The 15058-nt window shown below is 38.7% G+C and overlaps 1 protein-coding gene across 3 annotated transcripts in view; it reads right to left on the minus strand.

Moving 5' to 3' along the window:
* Positions 1 to 468: 468 nt before the first annotated feature.
* LOC120515869 (thioredoxin-related transmembrane protein 1-like) overlaps positions 469 to 15058 on the minus strand; it is a 32863-nt gene continuing 18273 nt past the window's right edge. For 2 of the 3 annotated variants that reach the window (XM_039737216.1, XM_039737218.1), the window contains exons 5-8: positions 9819 to 9864; positions 8890 to 8991; positions 4765 to 4809; positions 469 to 1222 (exon numbers count right to left, since the gene is read on the minus strand). In XM_039737216.1, coding sequence (XP_039593150.1) covers positions 1184 to 1222; positions 4765 to 4809; positions 8890 to 8991; positions 9819 to 9864 — 232 coding nt within the window. In that variant the 3' untranslated portion in view covers positions 469 to 1183. Of the gene's footprint in view, positions 1223 to 4764; positions 4860 to 8889; positions 8992 to 9818; positions 9865 to 15058 lie in introns of all 3 variants that reach the window. The other variant, XM_039737217.1, reaches the window with a different exon arrangement.

The raw sequence follows: 15058 nt of genomic DNA on the forward strand, positions 1-15058 counted from the left end.
TTTTGTATCAGTATACTGCTGCTGGATTATGTGAATTTCACCTTGGGATTAATAAAGTATCTATCTATCTATCAATTATATCAAACTTTATTTTCCTTTTCCATAAGAACATAAGATTAAAAATTTTTCTTGGTCATTCCTATAAGACACACTGGGTAAGTAATATATAAAAAATACAACTTTTTGGTGGAATATTCTTTTAATATATTTTGCCATTGTCGTGTCAGTGTTTGTCAGCCTCAGGATCTACTCAGTACTGAATGATGAAGTAGAGAAATTATTCACTGCTGCCATAAACAGTGGACTCTTATCTACCAAATGCACCTTAATTGATATTCTCACTTCTCTAAATTACATGCAATGACAGATTCGCTGCAGATTTGAAATTCCTGGGTCCGTGCATTACAAGACAGGTCATCCCTGCAGAACCTTGCCACTTAACACAAAAAAGATCAACACAAACACATATTAGGTGGATTTGCTGGCATATTTAATACAGAACAAACTCGATCTGACACTGTCTTTAAGGGTTATGAATTAGATTACATTCAGCTAGATTGCTTCGATATTATACAGAAAAATCAGTTGGGTATATTGTACAAAAGGAGTGAAAGCACTCACTGCATCTTCATCCTGCAGGACAACCATGTGGCCACTACTCTTGCTCCACATTTCCAAAGCCCCCTTATGCTCAGGGTGAGCTGTTCCCTCTGAATAAAGTTTGTAGTTTATTGACATCAAGATGTTAACCTTTACATCTGGCCATTGTTATCACAGGTCCCACCGGACCTTTTGTCTGTACGATCATGTTTAGAGCAGCTTCCTTCCATGCTGCCTCTACTAGATCCTGCCAGCAGGCCTAGCAGTAACTGTACAGCAACTGCAGATAATTAGAGGGCCTTAGTCCATTAGCTAAAAGAATACAGTTCTGATCAACTTCAGTTTTCCAGCCAGCCAAATTCCAGAGTCACACATAGGTGCTTCAGCCACAATCACCAAACAAGGATGGGTGACAGGCTCCTCAAAGTCACATATGGTTACTCTTGTCCATGTCTTTGCACTATGCCCATTGCCTCTACAACAGGCAATCAGCATTCTCATGGCTGCAACTGCTAGTGCGGAGTAGCAAAACTCCATTCTTTGTTCTTCTGCAGCCAGGGAGCAAGGTTGACCTTATATAGGATCAGCATTTCCTGAAACCTTGCCACTGTAGTCTTGCGAGCTAAAATAATAAGAATAAGATATATGAGTGACAAAATCTGAAAATGGGCAGCAAACACACAACATATTTTAGTATTTGTTTATTCCTTTTCAACAAAATTAGCACATCTGACCTAGTCAGCAAAGATGTTCTTGGCATCACTATTCACCTTTATCACAGAAATATTACACAGATATTGCCATAGACCTACAACAGCTTCAAATTAATCTTTAAGCTCTAGAGAACTAAAGAATGAAGACAGTGTTTAGAGAAACTCAGATTTCATTCTTAGACTATAAACAGGTGACTGTCTCTCTTCATGAAATGCAGCAAGGTTAACGGATTTAGTTAGGAAGTGGTTCTCTCTCACAATAATGTGTAACCCCTTAGTATGTTCCTGTGTGTACCTCTGTTGTATAAAGCCTCAACTTCTGTAAAGCCTTTATTGCACATTTTCAGTGGGGTGAATGACAAAAAAAGAATGTTTGCTATATAGAAAGTTTGTACCAACATAAACTGAGCTCTGTTTCTTTACTTTAGTTATGTAACCAATAAACCAATCCTTCACATATCAGTTTCCCCATTTTTTTCCTGGATAACTTCCTTCAGTGCAAGTCTTGACTTAACAGGTTTTGAGGTTCGTCCATTCCCTCTCAATCTTTCATTTTTTTGTCTTCTGTTCCCTTATCCAGGGATGCTGGAGTGGAGGTTTATCACTCTTTTCTACTGTATACCATTTCTAGCCTTTTTACGCCCTGTCTATCCACATTTCACAGATTCTGAAAGCTGCTGTAGTTGATGGGCTTAGTTCCAAACCTGATAAATTAATTTTCTGATTAGACAGACCAAGTGCCACCTGGCTAGAAATCTTTATTTTGCATAATGCAGTTCGTAATTCAAATTAATTTATTCAAAGTTTACAATTCAGATTAAGAATAATATTCATAGCAGAAAAACAAGTGATTATAAATATTTGTTAGGTATAAATATTGGCAGAAATATTCAGGAATATAGCATCTGCCTGTATTCTTTCCGAGTTATTTTATAATGATTCAACTGATTCTAAATTAGCTGATATTCTACCTAGTGTGCTATCACTTCCAAAGTTTACCAGCTTGTTATTTATATACAAATTAAAAAAAGCAGCTTCCCCAGTAATGACCTTATAGAGACACCCATTTTAATCTATACTAATAAAAGGCAAAGCCCTCACTGACTGACTGACTGACTGACTGACTGACTCATCACTAATTCTCCAACTTCTCGTGTAGGTAGAAGGCTGAAATTTGGCAGGCTCATTCCTTACAGCTTACTTACAAAAGTTAGGCAGGTTTTATTTAGAAATTCTACGTGTAATGGTCATAAATGGAACCTACTTATGTACATATATACGGCCATAGCCTGCAGCTCGGTCGCCGTGTGAGGCGGAGTTGCATCCCTCATCGCCACGCCTCCACGTGGTGAGTGCCTGCCCATATAAGGCCGTCTGTCAGCAGCAATCCAGTAGACACGCTGCCGCTAAATATTCGTGGGTGAAGGACTGTGTTTATGCAAACGAAGATGAGATGGTCAGGGATAGACTAGTGTTTGGCACAAACTCAGTGAAAGTGCGAGAGAAACTTTTAAGTGCCGGGTCTTAGCTAACATTAAATAAAGCCATGGACATCGCAAGATCGCATGAGATAGCACTAGCACAGCTGAGAACCTTCGATGCATGTACTCCGAACGGCTCACGTGAACCGACTATGAACGCAGTACGCAGAGAATAAGCAAGAGCTCCAAAGAGCGGTGAACAAAAAACGCATTACACAATTGAGAAAGCAGCAAAAGAATATGAAGCGAGTGACACATACAAGCGAGTTAAAATTGCTGGTGAAGGACTGTGCTTATGCAAATGAAGATGAGATGGTCAGGGATAGAACAGTGTTTGGCACAAACTCAGCAAAAGTGCGAGAGAAACTTTTAAGTGCCTGGTCTGAGCTAACATTAAATAATTGCTGGTGAAGGACTGTGCTTATGCAAACGAACAGGAAAGCAAGGTGTAAAGCTTAACTTTAAATTAAGTTCATAGACATGCTGCCGCTGGCGTTTGTCATGCCTAAGACAAATATGATATTCGCGAGATACAAGTTTAATGAGAAGACGCAGGGTATAGACGAGACTTTTGATCACTTTGTAACAGATTTAAAATTGCTGGTGAAGGACTGTGCTTATGCGACTGAAGATGAGATGGTCAGGGATAGAATAGTGTTTGGCACAAACTCAGCGAAAGTGCGAGAGAAACTTTTAAGTGTCGGGTCTGAGCTAACATTAAATAAAGCCGTGGACATCGCAAGATCGCACGAGATAGCACCAGCACAGCTGAGAACCTTCGATGCATGTACTCCGAGCGGCTCACGTGAACTGACTGTGAACGCAGTACGCACACAGAAAGCAAGAGCTCCAAAGAGCGCTAAACAAAAAATGCATTACACAATTCAGAAGGCAGCAAAAGAATATGAAGCGTGTGATGCATACAAGCATATTCATAAGTGCAGGTACTGTGGAAACAAAGTACACGGTGGAAAATTTCAATGTCCAGCTAAAGGAAGACTGTAAAAAATGTGGTAAATTGAACCACTTCGCTAAAGTTTGCACGACTGGGAAAGGTAAACCCGTGCATGCAGTGTGTGATGTCTCAGATAAAGAGGAAGACGAGCTGTTTATTGATGCAGTAAGAAAGGAACAACACTCTGAATACTGAACAAGCCTCTGTAGACATATCAATAGGGAAGCAAGGTGTAAAGCTTAAGTTTAAATTAAGTTCATAGACACGCTGCCGCTAAATATTCGCAGGCAAATCCACAACTTAATACCGGGAATGCCTGTTAAACATCTTAAGATTCACGAGTACCGATTTGAGTAGTGAACACTTCGATGAATGAAACCGGTTATCTTTACAACAGTTGACAAACACGGAATATAACTTGAACACAACACATCCTCCAAATACGAACCTGATTGAAAGAAATAATGATAATCAAATCCTTGATGACAGCAACACTCATAACAATCACAAAACAATTACATTGACAATCATGTTGCGTTAATTTTAAAATGTTTCCTTTTCTTTTTCATAACTTCATTAACACACTACTTCCCCGCTCCAAAGTGTGGGTATTTTGCTAGTATCAACTAATTCAGATAAGGAATTCCTACCTCGTTTAGTTTTATCCCTAACTCTCAGCGTGTGACCTTATCAAATGCCTTCTGAAAAATCAAGATAAAGAATATCAACTTACTGATCATATGTTTTTGTGGTTTCTTCACAGAATTCTAGCATATTAGAAAAACATGACCTCTCTCGTCTGAATCACTGGTGCCTGTTTGCTAACACTCCCACTCTAAGCAATTAATTAGCTTTTTACTCTGTAGGAAAGTGTTTTGCACCACTGCAGGCTTGAGTGAAGTTTGTTTTTAATTCTTTGTCATCAGTTTCATCCAAAGTAAACTAAGCTGCACTTGCCAATTCATTTTTGCCCAATATAATAAAGTAACTTTTTTGTGGTATAATTGTGACTCACCTCCATTGGGCTGCCTATCATCTCAGGCCTCAATCTGGTGAGAATCTTCTGGAGATAAATGGGAAAAGACACACCTCGAATATTTTATCCAGAATCTACAAGACATGCAACATTCCTAAATTAGAATTTGAATGAAAACAGTCAAACAACACCTAGAAGGTCTGAAAGCAAAGGAGCATGATTCACTAGAGGAAGACAAACACTCTGTGGTAAAATAAAGAGCGCCAAAAAGTTTCAGGATACATGAAGGAGTTAGAATAAATGTCATCACTAGGCCAACCCTAAATGGTTTTAATTTAGTTTAACTACATTCTAACAGTCATTTTCTAACCAGCTTAGTAATGATCAGGGTCGCGGGGGTCTGCTGGAGCCTATCCCAGCAAGCATAGGGTGACACTACGCTCGAGTTTGATTCTTACCCCGACAAATCTAAAAGGTACCGTTCGTCTCCTCCGCCGCCTCCAGAGCCAGAGCATGAAAAGGGCCTGTCTAAGTCGAGTACGCTGAGTGGGCCAGAGCTCGCAGCTCAAAGCAGCAGTGAGACTAGCACTCCTGAAGAACTTAAAGACTTTGACAGCAGCTCGGGTGTGGAATCGAGATCGGATGAAAAAGTAGCTGGAGTTCCTCCAATTGACCAGGCTAACAGCCCCGTGGAAGAGCTTCCCATTGATCAGGATTTTGGGATTCACTTGGACAAAGGAGATGACGAGGCAGAAGCACTACCTGCCGATGAGATTTTGGGGGACCCTCCAACAGAACCGGCTTCCTCCTCTGAGGACATAACAGATACCGAGGGTGAAATGCTGATTAATGATCCAGGAGCGATGGATTTTAATGGCATTGATAACCTTGCCTTTGAACAGAAAGGAAAACTCTTGGTGGCAGCAGCGGCAAGATCCAGACTGAACTTCAGTCTGTGGATGAAATGGAGGAACATCTGATGTCTGCTGATGCAGGGGGCGCAGACACCCTCCATTCTGACAATTCAGTAGCCTCCAGGTGCAGATCCTACGTTGATAAAGGAGCTAAAGCTCCAGGAGGAGGAGCAGCAGCAGCACCACCGCCACCACCCCCCCTCCCCCTGCTGAGGATTTCGCCCAGGAATCCATGGAGAGAGTGGCACCTACATAAAATGACTCTGACCAGAATGTGGATCTACTTCCCTTGGAAGATGTCTCCTGCAAGATGGTTCCCCAGCAGCTCTGCCTAAACCCAGATGGGGAGGAAGACTGCGAGTACATGTCCTGTCCCAAGACCACTTTTGCCAGCATGCTAGGAAACTTTGAAACGGACTGCCCCATGGCAAGCCCTGGAATGCTGCATCAGGATTTGCCAAGCGAGGACTCAAATGAGGATTACCCCGATAATGCACTTAGCTCTTCTGACATGACCCCGGGCGATGGTGACATGGTCCCACCCTACTACTCGGCTATTTGTGAAAAGACTGATAACGTGCTGGCAGGTAATGTATAGTGCAGAGTATTTAGGGGTGATGCTGTAGGGCTTCATATTTCTGTGCCACTTTTCATTATGGCTTAAGTTCTTATATGTGCAATAGCTGATAAGAGACCCCCAAAACAGAAGCATTACAGTAAGTAATCACTTAGCACATGGTTTATAAGAAGTATTTTTTTTTTTTTGTTGTTTTTGTTAAGCCGTTAACTTATTAAAGGACTCTTTACCTCTGTATATTCCTACTGTTTTTAACCTAAAATGTGTTCCCCTGTTTTTGTATGTGCATCACTGGAATGTTTTACACTTTCAAACGTAGGGATTTGTACTTCAGCCTTCAGTTTTATTGTTTTTTTTTTTCGAAATTAAAAAAAAAAAATAGCTTTAAATAAATGTAGATATTTAATGATCAAAAAAAAAGCATAGGGCGCAAGGTAGGAAAAAACAAAGCCAGTCCATCATAGGGCAAGCACACACACACACACCCACCCCAATCACATACTAGGGCCAATTTAGGAGCACCAATTCACCTAACCTGCACGTCTTTGAACTGTGGGAGGAAACCCACACAAGATATATGGAGAACATGCAAACTCCACGTGGGGAGGACCTAGGACACAAACCCTAGTCTCCCTGCTGTGAGGCAGGAGAGCTGTCACTGTGCCACCATGCCGCCCTGCATCCTAACAGCCTTTTGATACTATATTTCAATAAGGATGTAAAATATTGATAAACGCTGGCAACGGAAACAAACTTTGCAGCAGAAATTCAAAGTATTATAGTTTACATTTGTGGAACATCATGTAATAGCATTCATTGACAATTTTGCAAATGGCTTAAACAGAATTCTGCTGCCCTCTGGTGTTTACATTAGGTCAGCAGTTAGAAGGCCTGTGCCCTGAGTACCACAGATTCAGCAGCACCTCTGTTCAAAACAATTCAATTTATCCCTGTAGAGAAACAGTTTTAAATTAAAAATGTGACATGCTACAAATTTTCCACACAAACACACACCAAAACACACCATCATTACTTAGTTTTCTCCACAGAAACAATCCTTACAGAGACATCTCTCCTCTCCTGCTACTGTTACCTATAAATTTCCCTTCCCTATTTCTAGATTCCTGCATACTGCAAGTGCTGTGAAGCTTCAATTTTTTTCCAACTCCAAAACATCTTTAGGGTTACAATCACCAGGGGCCTCATGCATAACACCGTGTGTAGAATTCTCACTAAAACATGGCATAAGGACAAAAGCAGAAATGTGCGTACACACAAAAAAATCCAGGTGCATAAATCTGTGAGTTCACCAACTCCAACGTTCTTCCACTCCATAAATCCCGGTCAATGTGATAAGTAACGTACTGTCCCACACCGTCTCATCCCACAATTACGCCTCTTTTTGAATATGCAAATCAATATGAATAGCATTTAAGCTCAGCGTTCTGTGAAAAGACATTGGCAAAAGCACATGGGAAAATAGAAGAATTTCAGTGAATACCAAGTGGAGAGGGTGGCACAGTGGCACAGTGGTAGCACTGCTGCCTCACAGTACAGCAACCTGGGTTCGCTTCCTGGGTCCTCCCTGCGTGGAGTTTGCGTGTTCTCCCCATGTCTACGTGGGTTTCCTCCGGGTGCTCCGGTTTCCTCCCACAGTCCAAAGACATGTAGGTTAGGTGCATTGGCGATCCTAAATTGACCCTAGTGTCTGCTTGGTGTGTGCGTGTGTTTGTGTCCTGCGGTGGGCTGGCGCCCTGCCTGGGGATTTGTTCTGAGTGGTGCATTGAGAGGAACAACATCAAAGCAGCTATGGTATTTGGAATAGTTTGCCCATTCCGTGGACCATTATATCATTACAGGTTAATTAAAATCAGATGCCTTAAACGAATAAACAGTATGCGGTTAATTTTAGTGTATTTGATAAAGCCACGTCAGGGATGTGGATCTAAAAAAGAAAGGGAAACCACAATGGAACAAAAGCACTGCTTTGACACTGGGTGCCGCTTGTTTGCAAAACCGAGCGGAGAACTTGCGTCTACCAAGCATTTAGCTAGCATGAAAATGTGCGTGGCTTTACGCCAAGTTTAGGTTTTATACATTGCGATTTGAGCGTGGAAATGGGAGTATGCAACATTTTTGTGCGTACGCACCATTTATACATGAGGCCCCAGGATTGCCACCATAATTGGTAAAGTGGGGACATACAGTACTTCTAGAACACATCTGGTGGCTCAACAAAAGGTCTACATGACAGGAAGATAGTCCAATGATTTTTTTTTTCAATAGAGGAATTTATTTAAATACTAAAATGACAGGCAGAATGATTACATGTAAATGCTTCATAGGAACTAAGCAACTTTCTTTTTGTGTCAGTGGCACAAATTCAAACAAAATTGAATTTCATCACTTACTGCCAGCCAATACATGTTGTTTTTTTATAGTGGAAACAGACTTTAGATGGTGGTGGGCAATTCCTCTACCTCTAAATATACAAACAAATCATGATTCCTTTTCTGATTCATTCATTCCTTGTGTACGATTTCAAGATCTCTACTTTCAGAGTGGTTTGGTATAAACTGTCATCCTGATAGCTTTGAAATCAGTAAAGAAGGTACAATATTCAAGAAGATGGGCAAATTACAAATTACTGTACATAATTTTCACCACACTCACCATTGCCACCAACACGCCTATCAAGAGCACCAATATTGCTAACGTGGTGTAGGACCCCCATAACGGCAAGCCAGCCTCTTCTGTCAAGTATTTTAGAACATTCTACAAAAGAACACAGGAAAAGAATTTAGCAGAGGCAATAGCCATACTTATACTAGGAATGCAGCTACAGATGTATATTTTTCATATTTAATTCAGACATTGTGGGCATAATCCCAGCTTTCCTGTTGCTTAAAATTATTTAAATCAGAAAGTTGCTGTCCTTTGGTTTGAATTTCCTTCCAAACCATTACAATACAGAACAACATGGATAACCTAAAAGACTTGCACTGATGACCAAATCATTTAACAGTATGACGTAAAATAAACCCATGACTTCACTGAGGCTCATTTTATACTGAATACAGCCTCAAATTTCAAGAGTATGGTTTATAGTGCCTCATTACAGATTTATATCCCAGAACCAAAATATCATAAAGTTTGCTTTGCAGTATACCATATTTTCTGCTTCACTATTATGTTCACTGGAATCCTGAAGTCTTACTAAAATATTTAGAATGCAGATTGTCTTAAAGGTCTTCAACATTTCTGTTATGAGTGTCTTCTGCCTAATGACTAAGTACACTTAAATGAACATGAGAAAAACCTTGTCCATTCATATTTATCTAGGAATGTTATGTCAAAATTAAAAAGGTCCCCAGAGTGTTGTGTTTAATCACATTGCTAAATAAATGGTTCCATATTTAATATTTACAGCTGTCTGTGTAAGGAAATGCTTTCCAAAATATACATCAAATGTAACTTAACCCAGATTCTTGAGGTTATCAGTGTATCCTCTTGTTTAAAAAAAAAACAAAGAAATTAATTTAAAATAATTTGATATTAGCTCTTTTTTCTGCTTATTGGGCTTCAACAATAAAGATACCTACCTTCAAAAACACATTAAATGTGTAGAAGGGCACGAGGAATTCAATCCTGAAAAACATGACAAGAATTCCAATGTCAGTTCTCATTTTGTTGTGTGCCCCTTTTGCTCAAGAGATATCAAAAGTCAAAAATTACAAATTCATTATCACACAGGAATGTTTACAGATAAATAAACAGATTTTTAAGGTTCTCAGCATTTCTCAGTATCTTGAAATACTTTAGTTCTTTAAGTTAAAATCATGCATACTAATCTCTATGCAAAAGTCTACTCTGCTCTAAAAGTAAAATGAAACATCCAAAGGCTTTAATAAGTTTAAATGTTTTCAGGCCTCCTTAATTACATGCCATTTCTATGTGCCACACTAACTTTCATTTGAATGCAAAAAGGTGACATGCTGCAGTTTAGCTCTGAGACAGTCATGAAACCCTCTGAAGCAGACACATCAATAAAAACCAGCATAGGCAGCATCTGTTGAGTGAGGCAGTGCTACTGCATCAATGCACGGGATAAATCCATTGTTGCCTTTTAGGTATATATGATCTGCTAATACCTATAAATTTCTCTATTATAATAAAAAAATCCTGGTACGAGACAAGACTTTTTCAGAGAGATACTTTCACATCCCGCGAAATGAGACATTGTGTCAACAGATTTAACCACGCCTGTTGCCAGAAATAAAAGACAAAGAGAAGATGACAAAGTAGAATGTCCTAAAGAATTCAAAAATGTTGGCGCGATACACATGCAGAGCAGGTCAGTGAAAATGAAAGTACTAAAATTTGAAAGGCAAAAATGATAGTAAAGATCACATTTGCGCAAACAAACGGAAATTAGTACTCGGTGAAATAATGAAACAGTGAAAAGCGATTGAATATATTGTTTGAATTTAAACTTTAAGTTGGAGACTTGTAGATTGTCTAATTCGTGATGCCATCAGGGAAAAGCAAGTGTTTCTTCCCAATGAAGAGGCGTATCCGTGAGAATTAAAAGATTTGTTATTTGTTGAAAGTGAAATCCACATACGCAAGTGGCAGAGACGCGAAGTGGCTGCCGTATAGCACAGGCTACTGACCGAAGTGAGCAGGGTCAAAGCCCCCTAGTTTTCTTAAAGTAAATGGGCAAAGACTCTGTCTGCTGAACTGGACAAGGAGAACACATAATTGTTTTTGTGATCACTACAGTCTCACTCGTTCTACTAAAGAAATACAATTGTGACAAAAATTTGAACAGAAAAAATAAATGGCTTATATTGATTTATGGAATTAAGAGGGCACTTTACACACTTCTAGAGTGATTCACTATAACACAGAAGAAAAATATTTAGATCAAACAATGTTTTTTTTAAGTTTTAAATAGACCTATACAAGTTACATCTATGACCAAGGCATGTCACTCTAAAGTAATTTTTTCCACACTCAGTACTGCTTGCCATTACTGATGATCATATCTGTACTACCAGAATATGGAAACATATTGCCTGGACAAGCAAGTAAAAGTTGCACTGTGTACACAGGACAAGTCTAATACTGCTATTATTACTGTTATTGTAACTACTACTCCTCTTCTAGCAGAAGGAGCGCTGAATATTGTGGAGGCAAATGTACAGATTGTTGCAATATGATCTTAAAATTAACATTGTACAAAGTACTACCTGAGCTTGAACTTGTACCACACAACACAGTTGCTAAGAATTTGTAGGCAGGTTTGTGTTACATCAATAACTACAGCAAAAGTGTTAAAAAAAAAAAATTCTGAATTATCATAAGCCGTCCTAATTCAGGATGTTCATAAGAAATATAATGATTAACTTCATGAGGCATAATGCCTGAACAAACATATCATGAAAGACTGCTCCACCACAGGTCTAATATTCGACACACTGGAAGTTGTTGTGGAACAGAGGATGGTGGCAAACTTGGATACCATCATGAAAAATACCGTACATCCCCTCCTGGAGATGCAGTCTTGGATGCCACAGGATGTGCTAAAAAGTGCCTCTGGGAATCTTTTCTGCTTGCTGCCATCAAAGAATTTAATGCTGACTCCTGATGCCACAAACTAAATGCTGATACTCTAAGTTCATTTTGCATTTTCTGCAAAATGTACTGTATTTATTTATTTATCGGTTGAGTGATTGTATTATTTGTCCTACAAGTCTTCATATTTGTTTTTAGGTTTTTGCTGCTGTATGAATCAAAATTAATACATTTTATCCAACCTAATCTAATCTAATAAGTAAAAAGTACATAATTAAAACTAACACTGATTCATATTTTTGAATTGTTAAAATGTATGCATCAATATAAATAGTTAAAAGTCTAAATATTCTCCAGATGTAATATTAATTTGTAATTTTTAATCCTCTCATAGAGGTCCGTAGAGGGCTAGATCCGTAGTTAAGAAATCAGAAATTAAATATAACATATTCGTAATCACTAACCTTGAAATAGTCTAAAACAATACTGCACTGCACTGATGTTTGAAATTTGTCATATTCAGCCTTCTAGGAGTGGCTTTTAGAAGGCTAGGACCACCAGTAAACAATCAAATATAACAAATTATATTTGTGATCAGCAACCTTGAAATAGCATAAAACTACACTTCACATAACTATATTACCAATTCACATTTTTTTAGTTTAGTTTGAAAAGTGGTAACTTTGACTCCTTGTTTCCCATTAGGAATTAAAACCCTGTTGACAGTTGCTGTGGCAAGCACAACTTCAAATCGTTCTGATAATTTTTGCGAAGACACTTACTGTTTTACTTTTTATCATAATGGTGTATTTTCCTGCACAAAATATGGTCCAAAAATAGCATAAAAAATTAACGTTTTTCAGGTTTAAATGGCCAAAGATAAGAATAACTCCAAAAAACTTGGCTTTTGTATAACTAGACATCAAGACAAGTCAAACAGTATATCATATATGAGGAGTTAGAAGGCAACAGACAAAAAAAAACAAAAAACTGAAGTGATTTCAAAGTGCTTAGAAATAGTTCTTATAAACACAATACAATTAACAGTATAATATAGAATACTAATTTAAACCACCCAGTGTTGCCCGGGCTTCTTATATGTGTGGAAATGTAAAAATGAAACAACACCATACTCAAAATATTTCAGCAATATTTAATTTACAAATTCATATAGTGTATCATTTTGTACTTCTGTACTAAGTACATACATGTATTACTGCAATGATAAGATCTAATGCTTTGAGATATACAATATTTGGCCCTAGTGTGTGCTTGTGTGTGTGTCCTGCGGTGGGTTAGCACCCTGCCTGGGATTGTTTCCTGCCTTGTGCTCTGTGTTGGCTGGGATTGGCTCCAGCAGACCCCCGTGACCCTGTGTTCGGATTCAGCGGGTTGGAAAATGGATGGATGGATGGATGGTAACAAACGCAAGTTACACTTAATGTTACAGTCACTTAATATAGAAGAGCGAGTCAGTGGGTATCATGGAAGGCACGGAATTATCACATCTTCTCCTTTAGCATTGACAGTTAAAACTGTTGCTTCTATCACGTTTGTCATGGGTTTCTTCACACAGTCTTGTTCCACTGCACAACTTTGGTGGGTCAATATTGCACAATAGCATTATTGGTGATCCAGTTTTCAAAATTAATCTGTGTGGTGGCAGTCAAGCAGGTTCCAAGTAATTTAGGAAGTAAGTTGAATAATATACAGCTTGCTCACTGTCTATGATAGTATCGAAATGCATGCAGTGGAAAAGTCAAAATGTTAAAGACAGAAGCATTAATGACCTGAATGTCGTCTAAATCCAAACGTTAACAATTAGTATTAAAGTGAACCTTTAGATGCATTGTAAACACCGTGACCCAGACAGACAACTAAAGCTAATTTTTGACAACTAAGCTAATATTTTCCAGGCGAAGCCACATGCCCCCATCTTAGTGAGGACATGTGGCTTCGCCTGGAAAATATTAGGGAAAAAGGTCTTATTTTAGGAGTGTGTTATAGACCACCCAATTCAGACAGTAATTTCAACACACATCTTTTTAGTAATATCAAAAAGGCAAGTTTACAGGGGGATATTATAGTCATGGGGACTTTAATTATCCAAATATTAACTGGGATAACCTTGCAGATGGAGGAGCACAAGAGCAGGAGTTTTTAGAAGTAATCAGCGACTGTTTTTTAACACAGCATGTTAAAGCACCAACAAGGGGTGAAGCCTGTCTGGATTTAGTATTCTGTAATAATCAGGATAGAATTGAGGGTGTAGAGGTGATTGAACCACTAGGGTCAAGTGACCATAATGTAATACAATTCTCAGTATTTTGTAAGAGTACAGATGCAAAGACTAAAATTGTTAAGTTGAACTTTGGTAGGGCTAATTTTGAGCAGATGTGACAAAGTCTAAGTAGGATAGACTGGGATAAGCTTTTAAATGTGGAGACAGTCGAGGAGCAGTGGAACAGGTTTAAAATGTTTTACATGTAATGCAGGACAGATACATACCTAAATTTGGAAGTAATAGGAAACTAAAAAAAACTCCACGATGGATTAATAAAGATTTAAAAAAGAAGTTGCAAAGGAAAAAAACTGCTGTATAAGGCATATAAGACTAATGACTGCAAAGAGAACCGTAGCGTATGAGAAATGAGGGCAACCATTAAGAAGGATATCAGAGAGGCTAAAAGACAGTTGGAGAGGAATATAGCAGATAAGGCGAAAGAAGACCCCAAGAGATTCTTTCAGTATTTTAGTAGTAAAAGAACAGTTAAGGAGGAGGTCAAGTTCATCAGGAATAGTAAAGGGAATTAAAAGATACAGACAATGAAATAGCAGATGCCCTAAACTTACATTTTTCTGAGGTGTTTACAAGTGAGCAAGTGGATAACCTCCCAGAGGTAAACACACTACTAAGGAGGTACTGAGGGATTTGGAAATTGTAGAGGGAGAAGTGCTGCTCAGATTAAATAAGATGAAATCAAACAAATCACCAGGCCCAGATAATATTTATCCTCGTGTTCTTAAGGAGGCTAGTGAGTACATATATAAACCCTTGACACATATTTTTAGGAAGTCACTGTGCACTGGAGAGATTCCAAAGGACTGGAAAATGGCAAATATCATCCCATTATATAAAAAGGGTGACAGGGCAGATCCAAGCAACTATAGGCCAGTAAGCAACAAGCATCACAGGAAAATTAATGGAAGGAATTATTAAGGATAAGATTGAGCAACACATGGCAAGGACAGGAGTTATTCTGAA

This window comes from Polypterus senegalus, chromosome 15, assembly GCF_016835505.1.
Source record: "Polypterus senegalus isolate Bchr_013 chromosome 15, ASM1683550v1, whole genome shotgun sequence".
Classification (NCBI taxonomy): Eukaryota; Metazoa; Chordata; class Cladistia; order Polypteriformes; family Polypteridae; genus Polypterus; species Polypterus senegalus.